General features: G+C 44.5%; 1 protein-coding gene across 1 annotated transcript in view; it reads left to right on the top strand.

Moving 5' to 3' along the window:
• SRGAP3 (SLIT-ROBO Rho GTPase activating protein 3) overlaps positions 1–16,829 on the top strand; it is a 266,271-nt gene that overhangs the window by 214,103 nt on the left and 35,339 nt on the right. Inside the window, exons 12-14 of the mRNA XM_023218565.2 lie at positions 549–651; positions 6,286–6,346; positions 7,144–7,221. Of these exons, the coding sequence (XP_023074333.1) occupies positions 549–651; positions 6,286–6,346; positions 7,144–7,221 (242 nt within the window). The remainder of the gene's footprint in view (positions 1–548; positions 652–6,285; positions 6,347–7,143; positions 7,222–16,829) is intronic.

The following is a 16,829-nucleotide window of genomic DNA, read 5'->3' on the forward strand; positions in this document are numbered from 1 at the left end:
AATGAGAATAGTAATTGCCCGGCTCTTAGATCAATGAAATAAAGATTAGTCAAGTGCATTTGAAATGCCAAGAGGCATTAGGAAGATCAGTGCCCTGGTACATTGGGAGTTGAGACTTGGTGATAAATTTAAGCCAAAATAATGAAAATTAACCCTCACAATCATTTTTGAAAGTCTCTTGCTTTCTCAGGCTACAGATTACATCTCTCTCCCCTGATTCCCCCTCCATCTGGTCAGCTTTGCAGGATGGCAGCCTCTGATTGGAGTTTCAATGGTTTCTTGCACATGTCCTATTTTCCCCCTAAGATTTAGAATGCATTTGCGTCATGTAAGAGTTGCTCCTGCTTGGCATTGTGGGTAAATTAAGATCTCCTAAAACATCCAAAGGCCTTCAGATGGACCATTGGAAACCAATGTCTTGGCGGGGGGTCAGGGGCTTCCATTTACATTTTGTGTTCCCCTTTAGTCGTGGGTTTTAAGAGCATCTTTCCCAGTTGTATGTTTATGTTGGTTGCTTTCTTGATTTCTTTTGTTCCGTTTTCCCCTAGGCCCCCCTGTCTTCCCCCTAAACCACAGAAAATGAGGAGACCTAGGCCTCTCTCAGTGTATAGCCATAAACTCTTTAACGGCAGTATGGAAGCATTCATTAAGGTACTTGCTGGGGAGCCATGGAGTCCGCGAATGCACCCAATGTAATGGCAGCCTCTCTCCTCCCGCCTCCCTGCCAGCAGACAGCCCTGTCCTTGGCCAGACCCTGTGGAGCTAGTTCTCGCTGCAGCCTACTCTTAGCTTCAGCAAGGACTTTTCACGGGAGCCGCTGTAGCCTCTAACTGGTTGCTCCTAAGTGCCCTGCGCAATTCTCAGCCCTGGGGGGTAGGGATCAGATCATGATAGAACCCAGGGAAGTCCAAGGGGGGTGAAATACCAGCACAGCAGGCCCAGCCAGCCACGCTTCATTGCTTCAGCAACTGCAGCCCTAACACCTGAGGGACAGTCAGAGAAACCCCATTTCCTCACTTCACACCCACGTCTCCCAGGAGAAGCTGGATTGAAAGCAACACAGAGGAAATCCCTGTGGGTATCAGTGTGTTTTTATACACGTGAATTTTTTTTAGTTGCATATATACCAGCAAAGGAAACACATACGATTTTTATGAGAGAAAATCCTCCCACCTGGTTTGCTTCCCATTAGGTGGTTTGGGAGAAGGGAGAAAAGTTGAGGTTGTCCCTTTTGAATTCTAGGTTAACCCTTTGTACCTTAAACTAAGTAGTTTAGCTAGGAGAGTTTCTCTTTTCTTTTCTCTTTGGTGTAAAGGATATGAGATTAAGTCATATCAGATATAATGACTCAAGGGAAATTAAGAAGATGATGGAGAAGCGAAGAGCAGCAGCTGGGGAGATACTTGAGGAAGGGGAGAAGCACTCTTAACATTACTTAGAGGAAGCGGGGAAGTCCCTGCAACTGATTTGAGAGCCCACTACCTTCTAATGAAGACACTCTCTGCAGAGAAGATGATAGATATCAATCAGGAGAAAAAGCAAAGGCCCTTGGCCTTTGCCAGTGATTTGGGGTTTATGGAGGCTGCCCGTGCTCCGGCTCTCTACTCGTGATCCTCAGACAGGGTCCAGCACAAGACTTGCAGGACAGCAAGAGACTGGATATGGGTTTGGCCTTAGGCAGGGGAGGGGGTAAGCAGGACCAGCCTGGGTCTCAGGACTGTCTCTGCCTGTGGGCTGAGTTCTGGGGAAGGGAGAGTAGGGAAAAGGGAAAGTGGGAGACCAGGGCCCAAGTTGGGACTGCCCAGGGGTGAGGAATGTCAAGGGCTGCTGTAGGATGCCTAAGAAGACCAAAGCCTAGAGGATTCCCAAAAGGAGGGGCCCATGGGTGTATCAGGAAGGAAGATCAGGAGGTGACCCAGAGGGAGTGGTTTACTGGGTCATGGGAGGGTGGGGCTGTGCCAAAGGAATCTTCTGTCTCCATCCTTCCTCCTCTCTGCCCCAAGACTTTCTTCTTTCACCCTTGCCCATAAAAGAGCCATGGCCCATGGCCGAGAGGGCACTAGTTACTCTCCCTTCCCTCAAGGAGCCAGTAGTGGAACATGGGAAATTTTAAACACAAAAGGCAGAAAGTGGAAGGTGATTTAGGATGAGCAACTTGTGAGTTATCCCCACATAAACAAGTTTAGGATAGGTGCAGTGGCTCACACTTGTAATCCTAGAACTTTGGGAGGCTGAGGTAGGACGGCTTGAGCCTGGGAGGTCAAGGCTGCAGTGAGCTACAGTTGTGCCACTACACTCCAGCCTCAGTGACAGAGCAAGACCCTGTCTCGAAAATAAACAACAACAAGAAAAGAATTCAGAGCAAAAAGAGCTATGAGCTCAAGCACAGTAGGCTTCTGGAGGGGCTTTGAAGGAAAGGTGGGAATGCAGAGGAGAATAAAAGGACAGAAGGAATTATTGAAAGGAAGAACAGAAGAAATGAAGGCTCAGAGACAGGGACATCCTCAGTTTGCTTAGGTCTTTGGAAATGGGTGATCAGTCAGGACACTTGGAAGGAATCAACTCTTATCTGACAGTATTTGACAAGCAGTTGTTCTGTTAAGTATTTTTGTAATAGAGAGGTCCTATATGTAAGATGTGACTATAAAGTAATCTGACTTTATTCCTTCTGACCAACACATCATAACCTAGTCAACCACATGAGCGTTTGCCCCTTTGAGGTAGTCATCTTGGGAAGCCATCTTCTTATCTGAATGTGTCGGCATTGCTGCAGCTGCTTTGGTCAATCTTCTTTAGAGCCTGGAGCATGGCCTTTACCGTGGGGCCAAGACTATGTATTCAAATGGACACCTTGTCTTTGGAATAGAAAGCTCCGTTTGAAGCTGAGCTTTGTGATGCCATTAGAGGTGCAAAATGGCAAGAGGAATATGCTACAGTGGGGCTGTTCCACTGGCTCTGAAAAGAACACCCCAGCAGCGACAGCCCAGAGCACTTGAGCAGTGGCAGCACTGTTGGAATAAGTGCATCACCTCCTAAGCGGAAAAGTTGGAGGAATAATACTCATTTGACTGGGAAAAAAGGTGTGCTTGCTAAATACTATTTCATTCATTCATTCATTCATTCATTTATTCATTTATTTATTGAGGCAGTCTCGTTGTGTCACCCAGGCTGGAGTACAGTGGCACAATCATGGCTCACTGCAGCCTTGACTTCTTGGGCTCAAGTGATCCTCCCACCTCAGCCTCCCGAGTAGCTGCGGCTACATGCATGCACCACCATGCTTGGCTAATTAAAACAAATTTTTTTTTTTTAGAGACAGGATCTTACTATGTTGCCCAGGCTTGTCTTGAACTCCTGGGCCCAAGGGATCCTTCTGGCTTGGCCTCCCAAAGTTCTGGGATTATAGGCATGCGCTACTGCGCCTGGCCTTACTATTGCATTGCTTTATAGTCGCACTGTAATCATCACATACCATCAGCGCAGTTCCACAAACTCATACTGTGCACCTACTATGAGCTAGGTGGTCGATGTTTTACAGCACAGTTCTGCTGTGAAAGGTTATTAACTTTCAGAGAATGAAAAGGCAGTATAATGTATTCAATCCTTCAACTATTGAGAATGGATTTTAATTTTCTATCATAATTCACATGCCATCTGAAAGAACATTGAACTAAGAGTCCCTAGCTTTGAAAAACCACACCTGTGAAAAGGTTTTTAATAAAATAACATCACTGGGACTTCACAATTATAATGGCTTAGAGGGACAAGGAAGCATCCCTGGGGTTAATAATCATAAGTAAATATTGCTGGAGTTTGATTTATACATTTCTCGGACCCTACCTGAATAAACAAAAGCCTTTCAAAATCCCTGATGTTTTTTCCTCCTCCTCTCAGACAAAAGGAGAACTCATTTTTGTAAGAGCCAGTTTTGAAGCCCAGGAGGTTCACGTCTGGGACAAGGGGAGAATCCTCATCTTGTTTCTGTAAAATAAGCATGATAATTACCTACTTCATGATCCTTTGTGAGGAGGATTAAATGAGCCAATATATGTTATGTTTCTAGAGCACTGGATGGCACATAGTAAGCACTATGTATTACCTACGATTATTAGCATTAATTTTAGCATATTGCTCATAGAGCCTGTTTGACCAGGCTGTTTACTCAGTTCTGGGATTCTGGTAGATTGAGTCAGCATGTCAAGTAGCAGACAGTTCCAGTTGTTGAGATACTGAGAACTGGACAGATGACACTAACTAGAAAGCACACATCCTCCAGGAGCCTGAATGGGACAAGTGCTCACCCCAGAGACAGACCTGCTGCACGGTGGAAAGAGCTGACGGCACTCCCCTGAAAATGGGCATTATCAGTGGCTTTTAGTGAAAGTAAAGGCTCCCGTTCTCCCCCAAGCTCATGAAGGCATTCTGACTCAACTTCCCTTCCTCCAGGCCTTTCTCAGCTTTTGTATTCCTTAGTGCCAGTGTAAGGGTCAAGAGGGGAGGAAGGAGAGCAAAGTCAAGTGGATACCCAAGAAAAGCAACTGAGGGTGTATGGCAGGGAAACATGGGAAGCTGTTTGGAATTTGGCATCAGGTGGAATCCTATGGGCCTCTATCCAAAGGGTACCTTGTAGACATGATCTTGTTAGAACTGAACTTTTTACCAACAGTGAGGGTTCTTGAGCTGAATTCCAGGACATTGTTCCAGTAGACATAAAGGTGTATTTCTCTCTTTTTTGTGGGCAGCTGGACATGCCTTATGGGGTCGTAGGTAGGCTTTTGTCCATGGGTGCATAAACAGTCCCTTTTGTTGAAAGAGAAGCTAGGTACAGGGACGGGAATGGGTCCAGTCCACACAGTTGCTGCTGTTTCACAAGGACTGAAAGAGGCCCCCATGTCAACTGGTGTCCTAAGGCAGCTAAGGCAGCCACATGGGAAGGCTGGCTGGGTGGCTTCCAGAAGTCCCATGAGGCTCCCAGGCTCAGGGGTGACCTTCCCCACAAGCCGGCTGTTTGACAGGCTCCCCAGGACCTTGGCTGGCTGCCATTGCATTTCGGCGTTCACGGACTCTGAAGGATCTGCTTACTCTAACTGATCTTATTCCTGCATAATCTTTTCTTTTTCTCCTGCTCTGCTGCCTGTTTATTTTTTGTTATCAGAGGAAGAAGAAATGCTCGAACCAGGAACCAGGTATTTACTAGAAAGGCCCGTTAGCCCCATTCACCGCGATGGAAACTGTCTTTAGTGCTGACTTCCAGAACAGAGCCCACCTTGCCTGTTGCTGATGGGTCCATATTCTTGTCCTGTCCCTGGGCACAGTCAATCAAGGAAAGAATTCACAGGTGGGGTGTGGAGGAGCCAAGAACGTATCCAAATCCATGCTGTCTTCACAAGAGCATATTACATGTGCCTCATTGTTTACTCACCTTGTGAGAAGGCTAGGCCTTTGATTTGGCCCCTTTTAAAGAAAGTTTAAAAGAATTTGATGCTCTTTAAGTGACCTGGAATAACAGAGAGGTCAACCAATAATGGAATTCAAAAGAAAATGTCTCCCCTCGCCATAATCGTTTGTGGCTGTAGACCAGTCTAGGAAGATGTCATTGAAAATACATTCACATCCCAGGTGCCTGTGTTGAGAATTGCATCTTTTTCAGCCTTTTAGAGTAAGGTTGGCCCCTAGATCGCCAATGGCTGACATCAGCTGCCTCTAGAGCTTTTCCCTGTGACATGTTTATTGGTAAATACAGTATGCATCTAGGTGTTTAGTTGTGACTTCATGAGTAGAACTGGTCTTCCCTTCTTAGAGCTCAAAATTTTCACTGGGGGCCAGCCTTGCTTCTCCCATGGTGTGCCCTTAATTCTGACATCAGGTAAATAGGATGAGGACTTGATTCTTGAGCACTGAGAAAATAGTGTTGAGTTGGGACAAAGTGGAGGGGGAGGCAGAGAACTCGTCAAGGCCAGACTCCAGCAGCCTCAATGAGGTGGTTCCCTCTCCATTGCCCAAGTGGGCCTGCCAGGCCTCCTGAGCCCAGGTTCCTTTCCAGTTGGAATAAGAAGACAGAGCATTTCTTTAAAATGATCATAGCTATGCCTTTTTGTGTACACAGCTGAAGACTCTCTATTGTAACTGTCTGTGGAGACTTTAGGATTAGCAGTTCCTTGCTTGTTTTCCTACTAATCTGATGGTACTAATATTCTGGCTTGAGTCTGTAATCTGTGTTTGCAATGTCTTTTTCCTGTGATGGTTGTCAGGTCCCATAAAACTCACGATTTTTCTTTTCTCAAGGATTCAGGACAAGCTATACCACTTGTAGTCGAGAGCTGCATCCGTTACATCAATTTATATGGTAAGCTGGATCTTGGGCCAGTGTTTTCAGCAATATGCAGAACAGGTGCTAGGCTGTTCTGATGGGAAATGAGATTCTAATTTGTCCTGGAAGACTTCCCATCACAGCTCTGCTTTTGAGGGGGAAAGTACTGCACACAGCAGCTGCTCTTCTGAGTGCTGCTTTTGAGTGTGTTGGGGGATGGAGATCATGGTGAGAGGATCCAAGAACTAGGAAAACCAGAGAGTAGAAAGGGCATGGACAAGAGAACTCAAACCTACAGCTCTGTGCTTTGATCACTGAATGGAGTTTGCCAATAAATCAGCTAATACTACTAGATTATAAGCTCCATGAAGGTATTAGGTTGATGCCAACGTAATTGTGGCTTTTGCCATTACTTTTGAATGGGAAAAACCGTAATTACTTTTGCGCCAACCTAATAATGGTGTCTGGGATTTGTTAATTTAACCTCTCCCAAGTCCCAGCCAGAATGTACTCTAGAGTCTAGCTCTTCTTGAAGGCAGAACATGTCTGTGTACAGGGAAGGAAAGGTATTGATACAGAACTTCTTGTGGCCTTTTCCTTTAAGCTCAAACAGAAGATCACAGATTATGAAGCAGATGTGTCCAAGGATTGTGGCCAGCTGTACTTCACCGTGAAAGCCATTTTTGGAGACATTCATAGGAAATGACTCTGTTATAAAGAATCGGGGGAAGAAAGGGACAAGCAATGGGCAGAGTCACTGGTATTCCCAGTGGTCTAATGAACTCAAGGTCTCATGGATTTACTACTTCTTTTTCTGTATATTTCTTTTTTAGGACTCCAGCAGCAGGGGATCTTCAGAGTGCCAGGATCTCAGGTGGAAGTCAATGACATCAAAAATTCCTTTGAGAGAGGTGGGTGCAGAGTGACCATCTTAAGCTTGTGTGTTAAGCTTGTGGCCAGGGGAAGCCAGGGTGATGTTCACATGTGTCTCGGAGCCAGTGGTGTGCAGAAGCTGGCCTGCAGTGGTTTGCAGGAGCTGATTGGGCACATCTCTTTCCAACTTCACATTCAGTGACTTTGTCCTGGTACTTGGAATAAGCATGGCTGGAATGTTTACACCACAGAAATTGGCAAACACTAAGTTCTAATTGTTTCCTGCCAAAGAGCTAACTGTTTAACATTCACCTACATTCACCAGCACCAGCACCAGCACCGCTACCAGTACTACAATTACTGCTACTACTGCTATTACTACTATTACTGCTTATGGGTGACTCTCTCCAGTGGGCTGCACAGTGGTTGCTGGGAAAGGGTGCCTTGTAAAGAGCTCTGGAATATTTACATGAATCTGTAAAGGATGCTACATTTTAGAATTGGAAGAACATAGAAAACCCTGAGTGACTTTTAGAATATCCTCATTTTTAATTTTTTATGCAGTGTTTTTGGCAAGCCACACATTGGGAGGAAGAGATTATATACTCCTTCCACCCCTGGAGAGATGACCTAGTTCCCATTTTGATTTAAGCAAGGATATGAAAGCTTATTAGAAGTGAGGTGGACCATTAGACCAGGACACATGTGATATATTTGGTGTAGCCTCTCTGGGCTTCAGAATCCCTGATAGAACAGATGGCCAGTGACAGTGTCCAAGCCAAGTAAGGACTCACTGGGTCAGGAAATGCTCAATTCTTCTTACACCTCTGCCTTTGAATATTTAGTGCTAATCTCACTGCTACACTGAAATGGAAAATCCATGCATTTTCATTTGAGGAAATATTTTCAATCCTGCTCCCTGATTCTAGAACAAAACCTAGCATTAGCAAGTCCATAACCTCATCCCAGGGGAGGAAAGAAGAGTTGGAATATCAGTATCCCACGTAATATATCTGCCTGCAGTTTTCCAATATTTGAAAAGGTCATGTCTCCACAGTCCACCCCTTCTCACCTCTGATTTACTGCCTTCTCTGAGTGGTTCTGGCACTGAGGACCCCAATCCCATACCCCTTTACTAGCAGTACATCACATCCCGAAAGGTATGGTTTACCCCTGTTGGCTGTGCTCTGAGCAGGCCTCTCTGTGTGCTTCCACCCATAGAATTCTTCCTACTTATTACCTAGCTCCCCTCCCACCCCAAAGGAGCTGCCTGTTGAGCAAATTCTCTGCTTCCCAGTCATCTCCATTCCATCCTGCCGTGGAGGAAGCATTCTGCAGCCCCAAGCAGTACTGCTCTGGCCCCCAGGCACAGACCCTCTGTGGATGTAGGCACTCTGGCTTGGAACCATCTGGAGACAATGAGATTTGTCTGCATGTCATGCTCAGTGGCCTTCTAGGGTCTAGGGGAGCTTCGTTTCTGGAGCTCACTCGAGAATCTTGGGTGCTTAGAACCAGGGAGCCCCAGGACCCCCTTGCTCCAAGCTCCTACTCAGCCATGTATTCATTCACTCAACAAGCAGGCACTGAGCCCTATACCATATAAGGTAATGGACTAGGACCTGGAAATGCAATATGAACAAAACACAGTCACTACTAGTAGGGGAGCCAGTTTAGTCAACAGCCAGTATAATCAGTGCAATGATGGAGTAGGCACTGGGGAGCGTAGGAGCCCCTAGCCCAGCCTGGATGGAGTGGAGAGGAATAGCGAAGCCAGGGAAGGCTTCCTTGGGAAAAATGCCTAAACTGAGGCTTGAAGAGTAAGAGCCAGGGGAAGCAGGGGCAAAGAAAGGGCATTCCAAACCAAGGGAACAGCATGTGCAAAAGCCAGAAAGCAACAGGCCTCTCCCATCCGCGTCCATGTTGCAAGTATCATTTGTCATTGCTCTGAGCCTCTCTTGGCAGCACTGGACAGTCCAATCCATAATGTTGCTTCTTAGTTTTCCCCAACTTCTTACACTCCTGCTGCCCTGTGTTCATTTATAATGAACAGAACCATAGTCTGGAATCTTTGCTGGTTCCCTCCTCCTGGGCTCATCCCATTATACAGAATGCCTTGTCACCCTGCCTTGAATCTCATGGGCAAACTCACTGCATGGTGCCTCCAGCCTGGCAACCACTTTGCCTGGCATTTCCCTGCCTCTCCATACTCTGTAGATAACCTTGTTGCCACAGGCAACCCTACCCTTTCCCTACCCCGGTAGCACTGCTTTTTTCCTTCTTGAATGTGATTTTCTAAGGTCAGCACCTCCTGTCACTTGCTTTGGTGCTTTGCAGGGTTGATGTGCAATTTAAAAGAATTCTCTGCTCCTAACAAGCCTTGGATTGCTTCGGGCAGAGCCCAGCTGGGCAGAGAACACCTAAACTAAATCTCAGCTGCAAAAAATATTTTCTCCTTTTTCTTTCCCTCACGAATGCAGTTGGCCTCACTCCCTCTCCCCATCATTCCAAAACGAATCTCATTCTCTCGCCAGCCTGGTCCTTCTGCTCCACCTGAGTCGACAATGAAGCATGCTTTCTTCTAAAAGAATCGTTCTAGTATGTCTCTTTTATAAAAATCCTTTCCTGGATTTTCTGGGCTGGCCAGTGCCAGATTTCTCACTTATTCTTTTCTGTTCCTTGACATTCACCAAGCATATGCCCTGGGTTTGGCTCCTCACCTGGCTGACGCTCAGGGCCGCTCCTCCCACCCCTCCCCAGACTAGGGTCTTCCCTCTTCCTGGCCCTCAGCCTGCTTATCTCCATGTTTCCCTGGCGACGGGGTGGCCCAAACCTGGGCCCAGCTCAATGTTTCTCTTCTCGCCCACTCTTCACATCCCACATGGTTTAACTCGTGACTAAATTTCCTCTCCAAACCAGTATGCCATGTTTTTCCTTTCTTCCTGTATTTTATTTATTTATTTGAGATGGAGTCTCCCTCTGTCACCAGGTTCGGCTCATTGCAACCTCCGCTTCCCAGGTTCAAGTGATTCTCTTGCCTCAGCCTCCTGAGTAGCTGGGACTACAGGCGTGTGCCCCCTCGCCTGGCTAATTTTTTATATTTTTAGTAGAGACACGGTTTCACCATGTTGGCCAGGATGGTCTCCATCCCCTGACCTCGTGATCCACCAGTCTCAACCTCCCAAAGTGCTGAGATTACAGGCATGAGCCACTGCGCCCGGCCAATTATTTATTTTTTGAGACAGGGTCTCTGCCTCCCCCAGTTCAGATGATCCTCCCACCTCAGCACCCTTCCACCCCACCAAGTAGCTGGGATTACAGGTATGTGCCACCATGCCTGGCTCATTTTTGTATTTTTTGCAGAGATGGGCTTTCGCCATTCAACGCCTGGGCTCAAAGCGATGCACTAGACTCAACCTCCAGAATTGCTGGGATTCCAGGCGTGAGCCACTGCCCCCAGCCTTTTCATTTTATTTTTAAAATTTAAATCCTCTAATCCCTGCAGGGTGCCCATTCTTCACCAGTTGTTAAATGGGTCTTGTTCTTCCTTGGCTCTGTTTTTCCCTTCCCTGGGTAGAGGTCTTCCCAGAGTTCCTTGCTTAAGGCTGTTGAAAGGAGAATGGTTTTCTTTTCCTTAAGCTCCTGAAAAGTGATAACATGTTGGAAATCCATTCCTGGCTTATTATTCCTAAATCTACTTTTTTTTTTTTCCTTCTCATATGAGTCAACCAGAGTTTTAGTTGAAATTCTTTTTGTTGTTGTCGTCAGTAAATCTTAAATTCACTGCTCAAGTTTTGAGCTCTCCCTATAAATCTTCTGGCAAAATGAAGGAGAGAAAAAAAAAACACACATCATGAAAAGGCAAGAATTAGCTGCTGAGCTGTGCAGTGAGCTGTGGTTTGCCCTTGTCTCCCAGAGGGTCCCCCACAAACCTCTTCAGGTGCCCTCTTTGTATGCACAGATGGGAGTGCTGAGGTCTCTCCTTATGTGGAGGGGGTGCCTTGCCAAGGAGGCAGTGGCTCTCTCCTCCGTGCAGATCTATGCAGGGTTTGGATGCGGGGCTAAAGCCATGCCATATAGGCTCTGGCACACTCTTAACTCTGGATCTGCCCCTTCTGAGATCTGGGTCCTGCCTCGAGAAGAGGGATGGAACCAGGAGATGCTGGGCGGGGTTGTCATGTCAAGGGGCTTGAGGACCTGTGGCCAGAGAAAACTGCCCTCGTGAGAGAGACTGACTCCAGGCTTCCAGCAGCAGGTCTGACAGAGCCTTTAAGCACACACTGTGTGCTCAGTCTCTGCCCTGGGCGCAGCTCTGTCTTTAAGCCTTTGGCAATGCCCAGGTGATCTGGGTAAAAGTAAGCTCCAGGCAGAGCAATTCAGTAACGATGCCACCTCCCCAGGACATTAGCTAGCCAAGTGTGAACATGTCTTTCCTTCAGATTTGCCTGGAATGTTAGCTCTAATTCTCCTCCTGGAGAAAGCCGTCATTCACAGGAACCATCCAGCTCATCTCCAGCTCTGGAATTCCATTCTCAGAGCCAAAACTGACTAGCTTGCAGAGAGCCAAAGTCCTGGGCTAGTTGAAAAGAATGTTTGGGCAGCTCAATTTATGGACTGAGGGCCTTGCAGGAGGAATGACAAGAACTAATGGCGTATGTATGTGTATGTATGCATATGTAAAGTCAATATGCTAATCATGCTTAGCAACAGGAGCTAGTACTAGGCAACATTGAGGAAAATATCCATGTGTTTTTGAATTATGAGACCACAGGAATGATGTGTGGAGCTAATAGGGAAACAGTTTAATATGGTACGGTTTTTGAATTCCTTACTTAGGCTGCTACAGGGATAGAGAGGGAGGCTGAGGAGGTGAGGCTTGGACATCCCCCACCCCAGTTCAACTAAGACAGCTTTGTTCTATAAGTTGGGGTTTCATAGGAACTTCTTTACTGAGAAAAAAAAGGTTGAGATTTTACTGTAAAGGATGAAAGGAAGGAAAGTAGGTAAATATATACCTACCTACATAAGCAGGCATACATACAGATAGACAGATCCAAAAATCACAGGTAGAAGAAAGTGTATCTCTCAGGGATTATGAGACCTTGGAGCTGCCAGTATCTGTCGCTGACTTTGTGATTGTGGGCACATTGCTTCATCTGCCAGGGCCTCAGCTCTCCCAGAGGAGAGAACGGTGGTATTGGAACCATGTCTCCCTTAGTGACATGCAATGCTGTTGTAAGGGTTAGGAGAGTTCGTATGTACAAATGTTCTTCTCACTTGAGAAGTGCTGTGTGAATACAGGCAATTTTTTGGTGTGTTTATTTTCTCTCTTCCTTCCCTACAAGGAAGTCTTATGGAGGCAGCATTCTCACCTCCTCCAGTGGGAACATTTGAGAGATGACCTATCCAACACCAGTATCTGGGCCACCATGCATGGTTGTTCACCCTGGACACTGCACAAGGCTGCCCAGCCAAGAGAACAGATGGGAACTGAACTCTGGCTCATGCTCTGTACACTGCAAGCCCTGGTGCAGGAAGGCAGGGGGACCATTCTCTAATTCATACTGAAGCATGTTGGGGCTAGGGAGGCTCTGGCAGTGACATGTATTCACTTCCCACGGAAGCAGAGTAAAGAGATCCAAGGACGAGTTTCCAGTTCTGCTTTTCATTGCTTGCCAGCCCTGGAAGTGCTCTTAGCTGTTCAGGAGGAGGAGCATCCATTGTGCGGATGTCTCTGAACATCTCAGGAAAGCAGCAGAAGGCTCCCTGCTGCCTTTCACCACCCCCATGGAAATTCACAGTGGTGAACCTGCCTAGCAGCCCTGATTAAATTGAAAAGTGCTCCCTGAAATACCATTTGCCCTTGTCCAATTGGCAAAAATTCCAAACACTGACAATATGCCAAGGGCAGGGTTGTGGAAAACAACATTCTTGAGATGGTGTTGTTGGTAGGAATATAAAATGGCATAGCCCCATTGAAGAATTTGATTCTGTCTGATAAAACTGTGTATATGTCTACCCTATGACCCATCCATTCCACTTCTGGGAACTGATCCCAGAGATCTGCCTCCATGCATACAAAAACACAAGAATATTCACTGTGACAATATTTATAATAACCAAATAGTGGAAAGAAGTGAAATGTTGACCCGTAAGAGATTGATTGCATAAATTATGGTCTATCCATGAAGTAAGAGTACTTTGCAGCCTTTAAAAAAAATAAATAGGCCGGGCGCAGTGGCTCACGCCTGTAATCCCAGCACTTTGGGAGGCCGAGACGGGCGGATCACGAGGTCAGGAGATCGAGACCATCCTGACTAACACGGTGAAACCCTGTCTCTACTAAAAATACAAAAATTAGCCGGGCGCAGTGGTGGGCACCTGTAGTCCCAGCTACACGGGAGGCTGAGGCAGGAGAATGGCGTAAACCCGGGAGGCGGAGCTTGCAGTGAGTGGAGATCATGCCACCGCACTCCAGCCTGGGCAACAGAGCGAGACTCCGTCTCAAATAAATAAATAAATAAATAAATAAATAGAGGAAGATCCCCGCGAACTAATGTGGAGGGATTTCCAGGATTTCTTGTTAGGTGAAGAAAGAAGTTTATTTAGAAGTATACTACATTCTATGTAAGAAATAAGAGGATATTAAAAATAGGCCTACGTATTTGCTTACACAGCAGGACAAACCAGAAACTAATGAAAATGGTTAAATATAAGGTGTGGAGGACAGAAGGATAAGGATAGGGCTTCTCTGAGTACAACTTTTGACTTTTGGACCCTATAAATGCTTTGTGCATTCAAAACTGTAAATTTAAAAAAAGGATTTCTAAAAGAAATTTAATACCTAAAATAGAAAACCAAGTATGCCACTTATCAAATTGATAACTACAGAGAATAACTTTTGAACATGTACTCCGATCATACATTTTTAACAGCTTTATTGAATTACATACCATAAGGCTCACCCATTTTTTTAAAGTACACATTTCATGCAAATCAAAACCATAAACATCATCTCACCCCAGTTAAAATGGCTGTTATGAAAAAGGCAAACAATAACAGATGCTGACAAGGATGCAGGCAGAAGGGAACTCTTATATACTGTGGGTGGGAATGTAAATTAATACAGCCACTGTGGAAAACAGCATGGAGATTTCTCAAAAAACTAAAAATAGAACTACCATACCATTCAGCAATCCCACTACTGGGTATTTATCTAAAGGAGAATAAATCAATGTATCAAAAGGTTACTTGCACTCCCATGTTTACCGCAGCACTATTCACAATAGCAAAGATACAGAAGCAACCTACGGGTCCACCAATACACAAATGGAAAAAGAAAATGTGGTGTATCATATATAGTGGAATACTATCCAGCCACAAAGAAGAATGAAATCATGTCATTTGCAGCAACATGTATGGAACTGGAGGACATTATGTCAAGTGAAATAAGCCAGGCTCAGAAAGAAGATTACTGCATGTTCTCACTCTTGTGTGGGAGCTAGAACACTTTATCTCATAGACACAGAGGATAGAATGATAGGTGCCAGATACCTGGAAGGGTGGGTAAGTGGGAGTGGAGAATGAAGAGAGGTTGGTTAGTGGGTACAGACATACAATTAGATAGAAGAAATAAGTTCTCAGGTTTGATAGTAGAATAGGGTGATGATACTTAGCAACACTATTTTGTGTATTTCAAAGTAACTAGAAGAGAGGACTTGAAATGATACCAACATATAGAAATGACAGATATTCAAGATGATGGATACCTCAAATACCCTGACTTGATCATTACACATTATGCATCTAACAGTTGCATGTACCCCAGAAATATTTAAAATGTTATATATCAATAAAACAAAAAAATACATTTCAGTGGTTTCTGTTATATTTACAGAGTTATGCAATCATCATTATAATGTTACTTCAGAACTTTTTCATCCTCCCCAAAAGGAACCTTGTACCCATTTGCAAGTCCCTCCCAATATCCTCCATACCCTGGCCACCAGCCCTAGGCAACCACCGATCTACTTTCTGTCTTCTGACCATATATCTCTTTAGTGGGATACACTTTGAAGATAAAAATACTAACCAATAACATAAACAAAAGCCCTGGAAAGAAGTCTCAAGTTGTGTGTAGCAGGTTTATTGTTAGTAGTAATATTGCTATTAAAACTGTTACACCGTTGATTATGTATTATAGGATAAGGCAGATGAATATATTTATTACTAATATTATTCAGAACCAACATTTTTATGGTAAGAAAAAAGATGTACAAATACAAAATAAGTGAAGGTAATGAAAATCTTATTTTATGAATAAGAAATATCAGTATGAACTCATGAAAAAAAATTCTAATTCTATCCACTGAAAGGATCTGGAAGCTCTTTATGACTCTTCTGTAGCAATGAGCACACCTAATACCTAGATCTTGGTATCTCGATATAAGACACCATATTTGTTTGCTACAAAAAGCAAACAGAGCCTGCAGGAGAAATGTTTGATTCAACATCTGGATCAAGGAAAGTAAAAAGTAATTGGGGATTTTTTTTTTTTTTTGTCCAGAAAGCAAGGAAGTGCTCAATGGAGGTCATATTAAAAGGACACAAGAAAGTGTACTCTATGGCCAAATTTGGGACAATTTAAGTATTCTAAAAAATAGTGATGGTAATGGATAATCACAATTCAGTTAAAAGTTACAAAAACAAGTTCGTAGAAATGTTAATAAAGGGGTGAGGGTAGGGGACATGAAGACAGCTCTTCTTTACAAAAGAATGCCTGCTGATACATGGAGAAGAAATGACAGAATTAGAAAATCACCATTTTGCAATCCCCAGTGGAACAATTGATTTGGGCAAAAGTCATCACTGGATGCTAAAACCACTGGGTGAAACATATTGGGCACTACATGCACATGGTCATCTCAAAGCATCATCATGACACTCTGAGTACCATTTCACAGATCATACTTATTACAAAGTGGGAGACGATACCTTCATAATGTAGAGATCTGGAGGCCAACACCTTGACCCAGTGATCAAGGTTGGCATCACCAGCAGCAGGACAGCCTGACGTATGTGCCTTCTAATGGGATGCATTAAGGTGTCCATAACATCACCCATGTAGTGTTCTTGCCAAAAATATGTAACTGGAATCTAATCATGGGAAAACAGACAAATCCAGAGTGTGAGGCATTCCACAAGACAACTGGCCAGGGCTCTTCAGAAAGAGCCGATATTATAAAAAAACAAACTAGCAAACAAAAATATCAGGGCGTATTCTACATTTAAAGGACTCAAGAAAAATAACCACCAAATGAATTGTGTGAATGTTGATTAGATCTTGGCTTTTGAAAAAAATTCTGTAAAAGATACCATGGGACAACTCGGGATGTCTGAATGTGGGCTGTATACGAGATGTTCTTTTTGAATGGTTAATTTTCTTAGGTGTAATAATGTGGTTATGTAGGAGAATATCCTTATTCTTAGGAGAAGTTTGTTGAAGTAGTTAGCAGTGGTGTGTTTTGATGTCTACAAAATAATCTCAAATAGTGGAGCAACAATAAATATAAATACAGAAAGAACAAGAAATCAAATATGGCAAGACGAGTGTAAGAAAAGGTGATGGGTGTTCATTATTTTATTTTTA

The sequence above is a fragment of the Piliocolobus tephrosceles genome, chromosome 2, assembly GCF_002776525.5.
Source record: "Piliocolobus tephrosceles isolate RC106 chromosome 2, ASM277652v3, whole genome shotgun sequence".
NCBI classification, from domain to species: domain Eukaryota; kingdom Metazoa; phylum Chordata; class Mammalia; order Primates; family Cercopithecidae; genus Piliocolobus; species Piliocolobus tephrosceles.